The following is a 13,682-nucleotide window of genomic DNA, read 5'->3' as shown; positions in this document are numbered from 1 at the left end:
TAAGATCATATAGAATTCCTTCATAAATGCAATCATGCAAATAACCTTACACCAGGATCCTCTGATTATTAATTTCAAAGGAGGTATCAAACAGGTATGACACATTAAGTAAGACCCTGAAGATGTCCCTGCTTGGGGACATTGATCCAGAACATTCTTGGGTCTCCTCAATGAAAATTCTGTGAAGTAGCAGCTGTTATAAAGTAGAAAGCTATGAAGAAAAGGGACCTAGGTTTGAATTCTTCTTCTGGTATATATTCCCTGAATAACTTTGGACAAGTGACTTCTCAGACCTCAGTTCTGTCATTAGTAAAAGGGTGGAGCAGTGGATAGTGCACTAGCCTTAGAATCAGGAGGATGGGAGTTCAAATTCCAGGCTCAGACACTTGATGCTTACTAGTTATATGACCTCGGTTAAGTCACTTAACCCTGATTGCCTTGCATCCAGGACCATCTCCAGTTGTACTGACTCATATCTGGCCAACTGGACCCAGAAGACTCTGAAGGAGAAAGTGAGGCTGGTGCCTTAGCACAGCACTCTTCACTCAAATCCAATTCATGTGCTTGTCACCTCCCTGATGTCATGGTCATCTTTGAAAATGAAGGACAAACATCAATAGGGTTGGATTAGTTCCCTTCCACCTCTAAATCCCAAGAATATTTTAAAGAAATTGGTGTAACAATTTGTGAGGGATATAGGGGTGTTTGGTTTTCACAAGAATGTGAAGGGAGATTGTTAATATTACAAAAAGACTGGGGTCTGCCTGTGGGCAGGTATGTGAATGTAAGAGAAACGATTTGGTCACAACCTGATCAAAATCTGAGATTGGATCAGGTCTGCCCCATCTAGTTCTGAGTCATCCTAGGGTCTGTGTCATTCACCTTTGTGCCTGCTCAAGGAGATTACTATTCACTCTCCTGTGCTCATTAGTATAATGAGGCAGGGGGAGGTATGGGGAAGAATGTATCAATTGGATTGTGACCCTGGCTAATGATTGGCAAAAAGGAGGAACAAGCCTTTCAAACTGCATATAAGATCCAGCCTAGCTGTGATTCAGGGTCCCTTTTCCATAAAAGAGGTAGTCCTTTTATAAAGATGTCTTAATTTTAATCTTAATCACTTGTCTCAATCACTCTGGTCTAAGTATTTATAATGATGAGTCATTGATAATAATTTATAGAAATAAATATGGTGAAAATAACAATGTACGGGATGAAAATTCAGAAAACAACAGGTAACTGAATGTTACCTAGGCACATGCAGCTGAAAGGCACTTGATTTTCTTTTCTAATTTTCAGGACATTACTCTCTCCTGGTTTTCCTCCTACCTATTTGAGAGCTTCTTCTGTGTCTCATTTCTTGATTACTCCTGATCATGCCCTCTAAGAGTAGGCAACTCTCAGTGTTCTATCCTGGGTTCTCTTTTCTTCTTCCACTATACTGCCCCCCTCGTGATTTCCTCAACTCCCATGAATTTAATTACCATCTCTATGCTAATGATTAACAAATCTATCTTTCTTGTCCCAATCTCTCTCCTGACCTGGGATCTTGCATCTCCAACTGCTTTCAGACATCATTAACTGGATGTCCTGTAGACATCTTACACTCAATTTGTACCAATACAACTTGTTATCTCCCCCCCACCCATACCTTCTCCCTTACCACCTGCTCTATTACTGTAGAGAGCAACACTCAAGCTATTTATTTTTACTTTCCTCACTCTCTTACCTTCCCCATTCAGTCTGTTTTGCTAAGCCTTGTTGATTTTACCATTGTAACATTTCTCAAATTCACTACCACTACCACTACCTTTTCTCTTCTGATGCTAATTCTCTAGTTTAGGCCCTCATCGCATAATGCCTGAACTACTAATAGCCTGATAGTAGGTTGGCCTTTCTCAAATCTCTCTCTACTTCAATCCACACCCCAATCACTAAAATGATTTTTTTTTACTTAAAGATTTCATTTATTTTGAGTTTTACAATTTCCCCCCAATCTTACTTCCCTCTCCCCACCCCCCCCACAGAAGGCAATTTGTCAGTCTTTACATTGTTTTCATGGTATACATTGATCCAAATTGAATGTGATGAGAGAGAAATCATATCCTTAAGGAAGAAACATAAAGTATAAGAGATAGCAAGATCAGACAATAAGATATCAGTAAAATGATTTTTTTTAAGTGCAGGTTCAATCATGCTATCTCCTGCTCTAGTGGTTCCCTAATCATCTCCAGGATCAAATCCAAAATGCTCTGAGATTCAAAACCCTATGTAACCTAGCCCCCTCTACCTTTCCAGGCTTCTTACACCTTACTCCCCAGTACGGACTCTTCAATTCTGTGACACTGACCTCCTGGCTGTTTGATGAACAAGATAAACCACGTCTCAGGTCTGGGCTCTCTCCCATGCCTGGAATGCTCTCCCTACTCTGTTTTCACTATTGGCCTCCCTGGCTTTCTTTAAGTCCCAACTAAAATTCCACCTTTTTTACAGGAAACATTCCTCACCCCCCCTTTTTTATTCCTTTGGTTTTTGTAAGGCAATGGGGCTAAATGACTTGCCCAAGGTCATACAGCTAGGTAATTACTAAGTGTCTGAGTCCAGATTTCAACTCAGGTCCTCCTGACTCCAGGACCAGTGCTCTATCCACTGTGCTACCTAGTTGAACACCCCCCAACACAACCCCCTCTTAATTCCAGGACCTTCCCCCCATTAATTATTTCCTATTTATTTTGCATAGCTTGCTTTGTATAGATTTGTTTGCATGTTATGTCCTCCATTAGATTGAAACCTTCTTGAGGCCAGGAACTGTCTTCAGCACTCAACAGAGCTTCCTGGAACATATGAGGTAATTAATACAAGTTTACTGATTTATCTCCCAGCAATGAGATGAAATGCTTCAGGAGGTTGTGATTCTACTACACTGGAAGTCTTTAAGAAAAGATCTAAGTTGACCACTTCTTGGGGAAAGTCCAAAGCTTCAGGTAGGAGCTGACAACATGTAGTAAAATAATTTACATTTATTGTAGCACTTTAAGATTTACACAGTACTTTTCTTATACTAACTCCATATGGTACAAATATTGTTATGTCTATTTTAAAGATGGAGTATTAGCTGTGTGGCCTTGGGCAAGCCACTTAACTCCATTTGCCTTGCAAAAACCTAAAAAAAAAGATGGAATATGTTAGAGGTTAATCAACTGCCTCACAGAGGTTGATACAATATAGGTATGACCCTGAAGAAACCATGGTTACTGAATTTCTCCTTATCTCTCAAGTCCCTGACAACTATGGAATTGATTTCTGAGTCAAAATTTAGAAAGAAGATGCTAAATTTGCCATTGTAGAAGTGTGAAATTAGACACTCTCTTCCTTTCTTCAAAAACCATGAAAAGTAGAATTTTCTTTCCTTATGCATACCAAGGAAAAAAGCACAAAATTTGAGATATTAGATTTCTTGTTAGTTCTCTGGGAAACTATGATTTGGTATCTAAAATGATTTAACATGAAAATATGGTTTTACAAGGAGATTAATGTAGTCATATTTTGTTCTTCAATTATATTCTACTATTTAGGTAAGTAGTATAATTATTTTGGATGGGAAAATTAATTTTTGTAATAATGCAATTATATTGGCTTAAAGGGTAGAAGAAACTAAAAATCTTTCTCCTACTGCTAACTTTTCTATTTCTACTAATAATATCAGCTACCCAGGATTACAACTTGTCATTACTAATTCTTTCCTTTCCCTTGGTTTCCATATCCCATCAGTTGCAAAGAACTGGTGAGTCTAAATTACAATATCTTTTTCCTGCTCCTCTTTTCAAATACCTCTGCAACCACCCTAACTCAAAGCTCTTTAAATGATTCTCAACTAGTTTATTGTAAAAGTGTCTACAAGGAGAGCATATCAGAGAATTCCAGTTTAATCTTCAATCTGCCCATGGCCTAGAAATTAAATCATAAATTTCTGTTCCTGACATTCAAGGTCCTCACAATCTGGAACCAATTATATCTTACTTCAAACTAATTCCCCTTTAATTCTCTACCTTCTTAATCTTTTTTTTCTTTAGGTTTTTGCTAGGCAGTGGGGTTAAGTGGCTTGCCCAAGGCCACACAGCTAGGTAATTACTAAGTATCTAAGGCTGGATTTGAACTCCTGACTCCAGGGCTGGTACTCTATCCACTGTGCCACCTAGCTGCCCCCTACCTTCTTAATCTTAATAATTGCCTAAACCTTACTGTTGCTTAGAATGGATTTCCTTCCCCTTCTCTCCCAGACCCATCAATTCCTACTGAAGTACTTCATTTGCAGGCCTAATTAAGGTACTGCTTTCTTTAGAAAACCTTACCTGACATCTCTCAACATAATAATTTCTCATATTACTCATATTTCCCCCGCTCTTTTGCCCTTATCACCATTTCTTCTTTTACCAGTTGTGTTGTTTCCCAAGCCCTCACTGCCATTTGATTGTACACTCCTTTTAAGACCAAAGTACATGTCACATCTAATCTGTGAATTCCCAGTACTATCTTTCTTTTCTTTGTTCTTTTTTTTAAAAGGGTTTTGCAAGGCAATGGGGTTAAATTGGCCGCCCAAGGCCGCACAGTTAGGTAATTATTAAGTGTCTGAGGTCACATTTGAACGGAGGTACTCCTGACTCCAGGGCCGGTGTTCTATCCACCGTGCCACCTAGCCACCCCGCCACCCCCAGCACTATCTTTCTTGAGAAATGAATTGAATTTTCTTTTTGGTGCCATAACATCAGTATTTGGAGACAGAATTTAAGCTAGAGGGCCAATTTTCAAGGAATAACCAGTACCCATCAGGTGCTCCTTAAAAAGAGATTATTTTTACCATCTGTATCCAGATAAGGACTATTCCCTTTCATTTAGAAAAAAAAACCAGATATTCTATTGTCTGATTTTGTTATTTCTTATACTTTGTTTCTTCTTTGAGGATGTGATCTTTCTCTCATGACACTCAATTTGGATCAATGTACAACATGGAAACAATGTAAAGACTGACAAATTGCTTTTTGTGGGGGGTGGGGGGAGGGAAGTGAGTTGAGGGAAAAACTGTGAAACTCAAATAATATCTTTAATAAAAAAAAGATTGTTTTTCAGATCCAAACCACCATTTTTCAGCCTGACTTCGGTCGGTCTGACAGGTTCCCAAGGCCGGCCGCTACAACCTCAGAGACTCTCGGGCTTTGGCAGCTGCAGCGGTACAAATCAGCGCAGTCAGCCCGGATCCTGTTACTGAGCCCTTGCCAGGGACAAGGATTGCGGACCAGTTCCAGCTCCGGGGTGTCCGCCTACAGATGCCACAGGCCGGCGATGCGGCCCACCCGGGGCCGGCCCTGGAATCGTGGGCTCACTTGCGGGCAGCAGAGAGCCGAGGGGGGTCTCCATCCTCGGGGCTTTTGCTCCTGTAAGTGAACTCTCTCTTCAGGCTTGCAGCCCATCTTGGTGCCCAAAGTGCAAGGACTAGAGTGCCCGGAGATCACCCCCGAGGGCAACACGAGTGAGTGCTCCTAGCGGCTAGCGACCATCGGCGACCCTAAGGCGACGGGGTCGGGCCCCTTTGGAGTGTGGGGGGGTGTGGGGGGAAGGGCCTGGAGACGGGGGAGGGGGTGCGGGGAACCAGGTGCACATTCCCTGCCTGGGCCTTCTCCCAGTTCTTCCCGCCTTCCTTACAGACCGTTTGGCCATTTCCCATAAAGCGGATCACTCATCATCATAGTGATCAATAATCGATAATCAATATTGATCAAACACTTTCTAGCCATCAGGCAGCGTGTTGGGATACCAACAGAGGCCCGGAAGGCAGCTGCCGACCTCAAGGAGCTCGCGATCCCTCGGGGCAGCGGGGAGCGGGCACGGTCCCCCGCATCGACCAGAAGGGAGGCACCGGGGCCGGGGCAGCTGTTACCTCGGCAGTCAGCGGCGCAGGGAAGGCTCCGAGCTCTCCTCCAGGCGCCGCCCCCTCGCCTGCTCCAGCATCCACATCCCACGAGGTGGGCAAGAGCCCCCCGACTCTGCGGGCCCAGAGGAGCACTTCCGCTTAGAACCCGCCGCCGGGCTCCGCCGAGTTTTGGAACGAGGGGCGTTAACGGGACAGCCCGGGTGCTGTCCAGACGCATTCTGGGAATTGTAGTTGTGATTCAGTCAGACGGGAGCGCGTTCTCCGGGGTTCCGATCCCGAACCGCTACCTCCCGAGCGTGGAGACGGGAGGGGGGCGGGGCGTGGAAGCCGGCGCCGCGGTGCCTGTTGGGAAAGCGAGTTCCGGGCTCCGTCCGCGGCTCGCCAGGGCTCCGGGACTACAGTTCCCGGCGTGCCTCGGGGTGGCCAGGACCTGGAAGTGAGGGCGTGCGGGCCCTCTCTGGAAGTTGTCCCGGGTGTGAGTTGCTGGAGCCCCGGGTCGAGAGGACGAGGCGCTGCAGTCGCCGGAGGAGCAGCCGCCGCCGCCGCCGCCCCGCTACCTCTGCCGCCTGCGCCTCCTCTCCCCCGGGAGCCGGGCCGCCGCCGCCGCCGCCTCCCCCCGCCCGAGACCCCTCCGCTACAATGAAAGCTGCCATCTTCCTGCCCTCCCCCGACCTCCGCTGCTCCCTGCTGCTTTTGGTGAGTGGCCGGCACGGCCCCGCGCCCGCTGCCGCCCGGCCCGGGGCTGCCCCGGCCTCCGCTGCGGACCCGCCCCCCGGCCGGGGCCCCGCTCCCCGGCCCGGGAGGGGATCCCCGCGCGCTGACCCCGGGCCGGGGGGCGTGAGGCGGCGGCGGCTGAGGGTCCGGACTCGGGGTGAACCGGGCCGGGTCGGGGGGCGTCGCCTCGCCCCCCGCGGGGGCGGGGGAGCCCCGGGCCTGACGCTGACAGGTGCGGCGGCCGGGCTCGCCCCCGCCTCAGACCGTGCCCCTTTGGTGGATCCCTCTGGTGTGGCTCCGTGTGATTGGTCGGGGACGCGGAACTCGCCCGGCGGGCACTGCCCGGGTGGGGGAGCGGGGCCGCCTGGACCTCCCTCCGCCGCTGCCCGCCCTTCAAGCCCCCGGGCACACCTCGAGCCGGGCCACAGCCCGGGTGGCCCGGCCCGGACAAGTTTTGTGCTTTGGGAAAGGGTCGAGGCCTGCCTGGTCCTCCGGAGCCCGGCCTGGCCCCCCGGGAGCCCGAGCTGGAAGTGGGCTAGCCTCGGTCGGATGCTGGGACTGGAAGGGGCCCTAGAGACCTAGGCGGTCTTCACGTTTTTGCGGATGAGGGAACGGGACTGAGTGTCACGGGTAAGACTAGAACCGCTTCAGGACCGCAGGATGGGACCGGGTCGTCCTCTTCCCTCTTTTTTGCTGATGAGAAATGAGGTCTGAGTGAGAGCTCACCGGGGCTTCACAGGGAGACTTAGAAGACTGATGCAATTCAGCTAACATCGAGTACCCATCATGTAGAAGGAGTTGTTCTGGTTCTACTGCAGCGTGTTTAGTTTTAAGATTGTTTGTATTTGAGACGTGTTAAATGAGGTGAAAAGATAGTTTATATGGGACTGTGAGATTTCCCTCCAGGCTGCCCCTGAACCCATGCAGAAATGCCTCTACAAGACTTTAGGATCTTACAGACTTTTTTTTAAAAGGAAAAATATTATAAAAATTAAAAGTAATACAACTGTAAAAAATAAGGCATATATATATTTATATAAAATTTTATATATATTTATATGTTTTTATATAAAATGCAATTGATTACTAAATATAGTAGAAGAAACAGGCATGACTCTGAGATAGATGCCACGGTGAATCTCTGTGGAAGAAAATAATTTCAATAGTGAAAACTTCTTAAAAGACCTATTAGAGAAAATTTTGGAAGAGGAAGTTTCCCCATCAGGAGTGTCGAGAAACAGTAAAATCACAAGTCTTAGGAGACATGAGAGGCTCCATCCCTTCAGTTTAGAGGTTAGGAAAATGATGCCTCAAGGGGTTAAGTTACTTGCTCAAGATCACAGATACTAAAACTGAGGCACAATTTAAATCCAGGTCTTCTGACTCCAAAGCCTGTGCTTTTTGTTCCTTGAATCAAACTGCTTAATATAAACTTAAATGCACTTTACATAGATAGACTCATTCCAAATCGATGACACACTAATTTTAGCCACTTCATTATAAATTTATTTTTGAGAAACCACAGTATGTCCATAGTAAGATGTGATAGGTGACAAGTAGAAGATATGTTCTTTAACTTCACATTTGAAGTGGTTGAGAGACTGTTTCTGCCCAAGATAGAGCTGATCTGGAGTTCATCTGACAACAACCCCTTTTATGTAAAAAAAGATATTTTTGTGGACCTGTGGTTCTTTTAGAAATATTCTTTCCATTGGCATAGATCACAACTCATCTGGTTTGTGGCTCTGTATGGAAAAGGTATGGGAGAGGAGAAACATAAGAAAATTAGAAAGCATGAAAAATTTTGAACAGGGAAACTACTGTGCAGCAGCTTTTTGGAAGTTTTTGTCTAGTTCAGACCATGGTAACTTGACAAATAACTTAAAAACTAAGAAAAAAATTGATGAGTGACAGCCTTTCAGAAAAGGAACCTTGGATCACCTACTTTAAGCCATAAATGAGCAGACGCTCTTTGCAACAGCATTCCTTAAAAATACTTTTGCAACCTCTGCTGGAAGACCTCTGACAAAGAGAATTCACTAATTCCTCTATCCTTTTTCACTTTTAAAGAACTCTACTTATTAAGAAGTTTTCCCTTTATTAAGTTTTGGAAAGTTTAAAGAGAATGGAGTTTTGTGTCTTTTTAACTTCTATACATGGCTCCTTTTTCCTGCTGTGTTGGACCAAGTAAAGGAATCTAATATTTCCTCTGCGTGTCAGCCTTTTGATTTAATTAATTAAAAATTGTAATATATCCCTTTCTTTTCTTCTCACCCTCAATTATTTTCTCATTCAGGAAAAGAGATCTTCAGTTCATTTGGTATAACTTTAAGCCTTACCATCTGAATATGTTCCTGTTTGCCAAGATTCCTCTTAAAATATATTCCTTAGAATTTGGCTTTTCTTTCCTCGTGGTCTGACAAGACTGGGACTGTTAACTTCTTTTTATCTTTACATTGTCCAATTTAGTTCAACAAGCATTCTTAAGTCTTTGTTTTGTGCAAGTTACTGCCTTCATGCTAGACCCAGAAGGACAGAAATGAAACAGTCTCCTGCCCTGAGGGCAAGAATGTAACATATACACTGATAAGAAGATATAAGAAAATTGCAGAAGGGAAAGAGTATTATTAATATATCAACAAAGGGTTTAAGACATAGGTTTTTAACCTTTTTAGGGTCATGATCCCTGTTGACAGTTTAGTGAAGTCTGAATGAAGACCCCACCCTCTAACATTTTTAAATGAATAAAATAAAATATCCAGGATTGCAAAGGAAACCAATTATTTGAAAGTATAGTTATCCAAACATTAAAAAAAAACACAGAACCCAGATTAAGAACCCCTGATAGATAAAATCTGAGCTCTTGAGCTGAGCCTTGAAGGAAGTTAAGGATTCTGAGAAAGGGAGTCTTCAGTCATGGAAAACAGCTTCTGGAAATGCAAAATGCATAGAGGGAAGAAAAACCCTGAAAAGCGCAAATGGATATAGGTGGGGGAAAAGTATATTGAAGTTAGGGAGCACTTAGTACTCTAGTATTATAGGATAAAGCTAGAAAAGTAGTTTGGTCAGTACCAGGTTGTAGAGAGACCTAAATAACTTGAGGGGCTTGTATTTTATCCTGGTGGCAATAGGGGACCACTAAAGACTTTTGAGAAGGATATGACATGATCAGACCTTTTCCTTAGGTTAATTTTTTTTCATAACTATAGAAAATGGCTTGGAGAAGAAACTGGTAGGTCAGTTAGGAAGCCTTTTTTTGTGATTTTTTTTTCCATTAAAGATTTTATTTATTTTGAGTTTTACGATTTTACCCCTAATTTTACTCCCCCCCCACAGAAGGCAATTTGTGAGTCTTTACATTGTTTCCATGTTATATAATGATTCAAATTGAGTGTGATGAGAGAGAAATCATATCCTTAAGGAAGAAACAAAAGTATAAGAGATAACAAGATCAGACAAAAAGATTGTTTGGTTTTTTTTTTACTAAATTAAAGGAAATAGTCAATGGACTTTGTTCAAACTCCACAATTTTTTCTCTGGATACAGATGGTATTCACCATTGCAGACAGCCCCAAATTTTCCCTGATTATTGCACTGATGAAATGAGTGAGTCCATCAAGGTTGATCATCACCCCCGTGTTGCTGTTAGGGTGTACAGTGTTTTTCTGGTTCTGCTCATCTCACTCAGCATCAGTTCATGCAAATCCCTCCAGTCTTCTCTGAATTCCCATCCCTCCTGGTTTCTAATAGAACAATAGTGTTCCATGACATACATATACCACAGTTTGCTAAGCCATTCCCCAATTGAAGGACAGTTACTTGATTTCCAATTCTTTGTCACCACAAACAGGGCTGCTATGAATATTTTTGTACAAGTGATGTTTTTACCCTTTTTCATCATGTCTTCAGGGTATAAACCTAGTAGTGGTATTGCTGGATCAAAGGGTATGCATATTTTTGTTGCCCTTTGGGTATAGTAGGAGGCCTTTTTTAATACTATAGATGAGAGGTGCTGAGTGCTTTAAGAAGGGGAATAGATATGGGAGGTAGACTAACAAATGGCAACTGATTGGATGTGAGCATTGAGGGAGAGGGGATCACTGAGTTATGAACTTAGATGACTGGTGGAGTGAAGTAGTTCTCTTAACAGAAATAGGTGTTTTTCAGGAGGAATCTACATTTAGGGAAAAGAGGAAGCGTTCCACATGGAACATGTTAACTTTGAGATAATAATGGTACGTATGTCTTTGTAATGGTGTCCAGGAGATGGTGCAGGACTGGAGTTCAAAAGAGAGAGTAGTACTAAATTATGCTCTAGCATTATATTCATTTTAGTAATTTTATAGGTAGAATTCATAGGTAGATAACCATGTTACCTAGAAAGAGAATATAGAATACCCTTCATTTGTGTGAGTTTGGGGAGTGAAGGAGGGAGGATGAATGATCAAAGTAGGAGAAATCACTCTTAGATGTCCAGGAAGGCTTGAGGAAACAGGAAGAGGAGTGGTCATCACTTAAAAGTTCAATGGAGATGGTGGGAATAGACCAGCTTTTCTAGGAAATTGATTAGCTATCCTCCCCTAAATTCTCTGTGGATCTCCAGTGTCACATTTCTCACTGCTTTTAGACATTTTGAATTGGATGTCCAAGTACCTTGTCCAAAATAGAATTTATTCCCTTTCCCCCTGAACCTGCTTTCCTTTTCTCTACCTTATCTATTTTAATAGAGGGCAACCAACCTCCCAGTTCCTCATACTTGAAATCTAGGAGTCATCCTGGATTCCTTACTATCTCTCACCTAAGGTATCCATGCTGTTGCCAGAGTCTTTCTGTTTCACCTCGGCCACACTTCTCCAATACTCCCCCTTCTCTCCTCTGACACAGCCACCATTCTAGTGCAGGCCACCTTATTATTGCCAAATTCTACTGGTAGGTTTGCCTGCTTTACTGCTCTTCTCATTCCAATCTGTCTCCACCATTCAGCCACCAATGTTTTCCTAAAGTAGAAGTCTAATTGTGTCACTCATACACATACTTAGTAAATTCAAGGTTCCCTATCACCTTCAGGATTGAATACAAACTGCTCTGTTTGACATTCAAAGCTCTTCATAACCTAGTTCCCCTCCTACCTTTTCAGTCTTCTTATACCTTACTCCCCCCACCACATAGTCCTCCGTTATATGAAGACACACCATGTCTCAGCTCTGGGCATTTTCCTGGCTGTCCCTGGATTGCTCCCTCTGCTCCATTTTCACTACTAACCTCCTGTTTTTTTATCCCCTCTTCATTCCAGTGACTTCCCTCTGTTTTTCATATATACGTGTGTGTGTGTATGTGTTTGTATGTTGCCTGTTGTCTTCCTCTATCAGATTATAAGTTTTTTGTGGCAAGGAGGTTTTGCTTCTCCCAACCCCTTTTTTTGGTGGCTTAGGACAGTGTTTGGCACCATAATATAGGCATTTGATAAATGTTATTGATTGAAAAAGAAGGGATGGGGGTGGCTAGGTGGCGCAGTGGAGGGGCGGCTAGGTGGCGCAGTGGATAAAGCACCGGCCTTGGAGTCAGGAGTACCTGGGTTCAAATCCGGTCTCAGACACTTAATAATTACCTAGCTGTGTGGCCTTGGGCAAGCCACTTAACCCCATTTGCCTTGCCAAAAACCTAAAAAAAAAAAAAGAAAAGAAAAAGAAGGGATGGCAAGGTCAAATAAAGACTTAAGGATGAGAAAGATCTGAAGATTTTGGTAAATAGCAGAGAAGGGGATTGTAGAAAGGGAGAGATATTAAGTATGAGGAAAAAAGGAAGTGTTAGAGTATATTACTAGAGAAGATGGAAGGGAATGGGATCTAGGGCAGAAATGAAATTGTTGACCCTAACCAAAAAAGATCTCTTTTTTCTCTGACTTTGGAGCAAAAGATTGTGAAAATGTATATGAAAGTGTGAAGGAGCAAAAATGATAAAAATTCATATTGGGACTTTTTTCCTCTGTGTAAAGTATAAAGGCAAGGTGTTTTGTTTTTTTCCATGAAAGAGAAAGAGGAGTAGTTTAGGAGAATGAAATAAAGAAAAAATTTGGATCATTATGCATTAACTTTTTTTAAATCTGACTGTTCTATCCTTCATTCACACCATTACAATGTGCCAATATTTTTTCGAGTGAACTGTATCCAGCCATGTTTCTCCATTCTATATTTCTATGGTTGAACTTCCAACCTAAGAGTAAGGTTTTATGTTTATGTTTATGTTTATAAAATTTTACTATTTTTAGCTTTGGTTTATTTTAGATTCTAGGCAATTTGAGGGTGTTGTTTTCTTTTGGCAAGGCAATGGGTTTAAGTGACTTAACCAAGGTCCCACAGCTAGGCAATTATTAAGTGTCTGAGGCTGGTTTTGAACCCATTTCCAGTGTACCACCTAGCTGCCCTATCAGTTGAGGGTTTTTTAATCCTAATTATTGAAGTTTTTTTGATTAGCCACTATCTATTAACTCTACTAGTATTTTTTGTTAACCAAAAACTTGAAGAACATTTTATCTACAACTCTACCCAAGTCATTCATAGGGATGTTGACTAGAACAGAACCATGAGCAGAACCTTATGGCATTCCTCTAGAGACCTCCCTTTAGGCTGACATCTTCCCATTAATCAGTCGCTACTTTGGTGGTATGCTTGTTTATTTTATCACTTCTCATATTTACTTAACTACACTATCTAGTAAATATTATTTAATCTTATTTACAACAATATCATACAAGATTTTGTCAGTAAATTACAAAAAATTAATAAGAGTACAAATCAGCCTGATTTTTCATTAAATATTCACTAAGAAAATTGAGATTTTTAATGATAAGGTTGTCATCTGTTCAGTTAACAGATAGTTATATGCTTACTCTGAGCAAAGCATTTTGTTTGGCATTACATGGTTTCTGCCCTCAAGAAGCTGAGGATCTCATTTTTGAGGGCAAGACAATGAAAATAGGAGATATAGACAATAAATGTCATTGGAGAACAGGGAAAGGAGAGACAGTGTAGTAGATCAT

General features: G+C 42.7%; 2 protein-coding genes across 4 annotated transcripts in view; one reads left to right on the top strand and one right to left on the bottom strand.

Moving 5' to 3' along the window:
• INVS (inversin) overlaps positions 1 to 6,317 on the bottom strand; it is a 247,342-nt gene extending 241,025 nt beyond the window's left edge. Inside the window, exon 1 of the mRNA XM_074196730.1 lies at positions 5,936 to 6,317. The gene's annotated coding sequence lies outside the window, so the exon portion shown is untranslated. The remainder of the gene's footprint in view (positions 1 to 5,935) is intronic.
• ERP44 (endoplasmic reticulum protein 44) overlaps positions 5,353 to 13,682 on the top strand; it is a 137,964-nt gene continuing 129,634 nt past the window's right edge. Inside the window, exon 1 of one of the 3 annotated variants that reach the window (XM_074196735.1) lies at positions 5,353 to 5,527. Coding sequence is in view for 1 of the 3 variants with exons in the window: in XM_074196734.1 (XP_074052835.1) it covers positions 6,569 to 6,625 (57 nt within the window). In the remaining 2 variants the exon portion in view is untranslated. Of the gene's footprint in view, positions 5,528 to 6,283; positions 6,626 to 7,125; positions 7,274 to 13,682 lie in introns of those variants that run through there. The other 2 variants (XM_074196734.1, XM_074196736.1) reach the window with 2 other exon arrangements.

This window comes from Macrotis lagotis, chromosome 8, assembly GCF_037893015.1.
Source record: "Macrotis lagotis isolate mMagLag1 chromosome 8, bilby.v1.9.chrom.fasta, whole genome shotgun sequence".
Classification (NCBI taxonomy): domain Eukaryota; kingdom Metazoa; phylum Chordata; class Mammalia; order Peramelemorphia; family Peramelidae; genus Macrotis; species Macrotis lagotis.
Note: the sequence above shows the minus strand (reverse complement) of the source record. Positions and strands in the feature narration are given on the sequence as shown.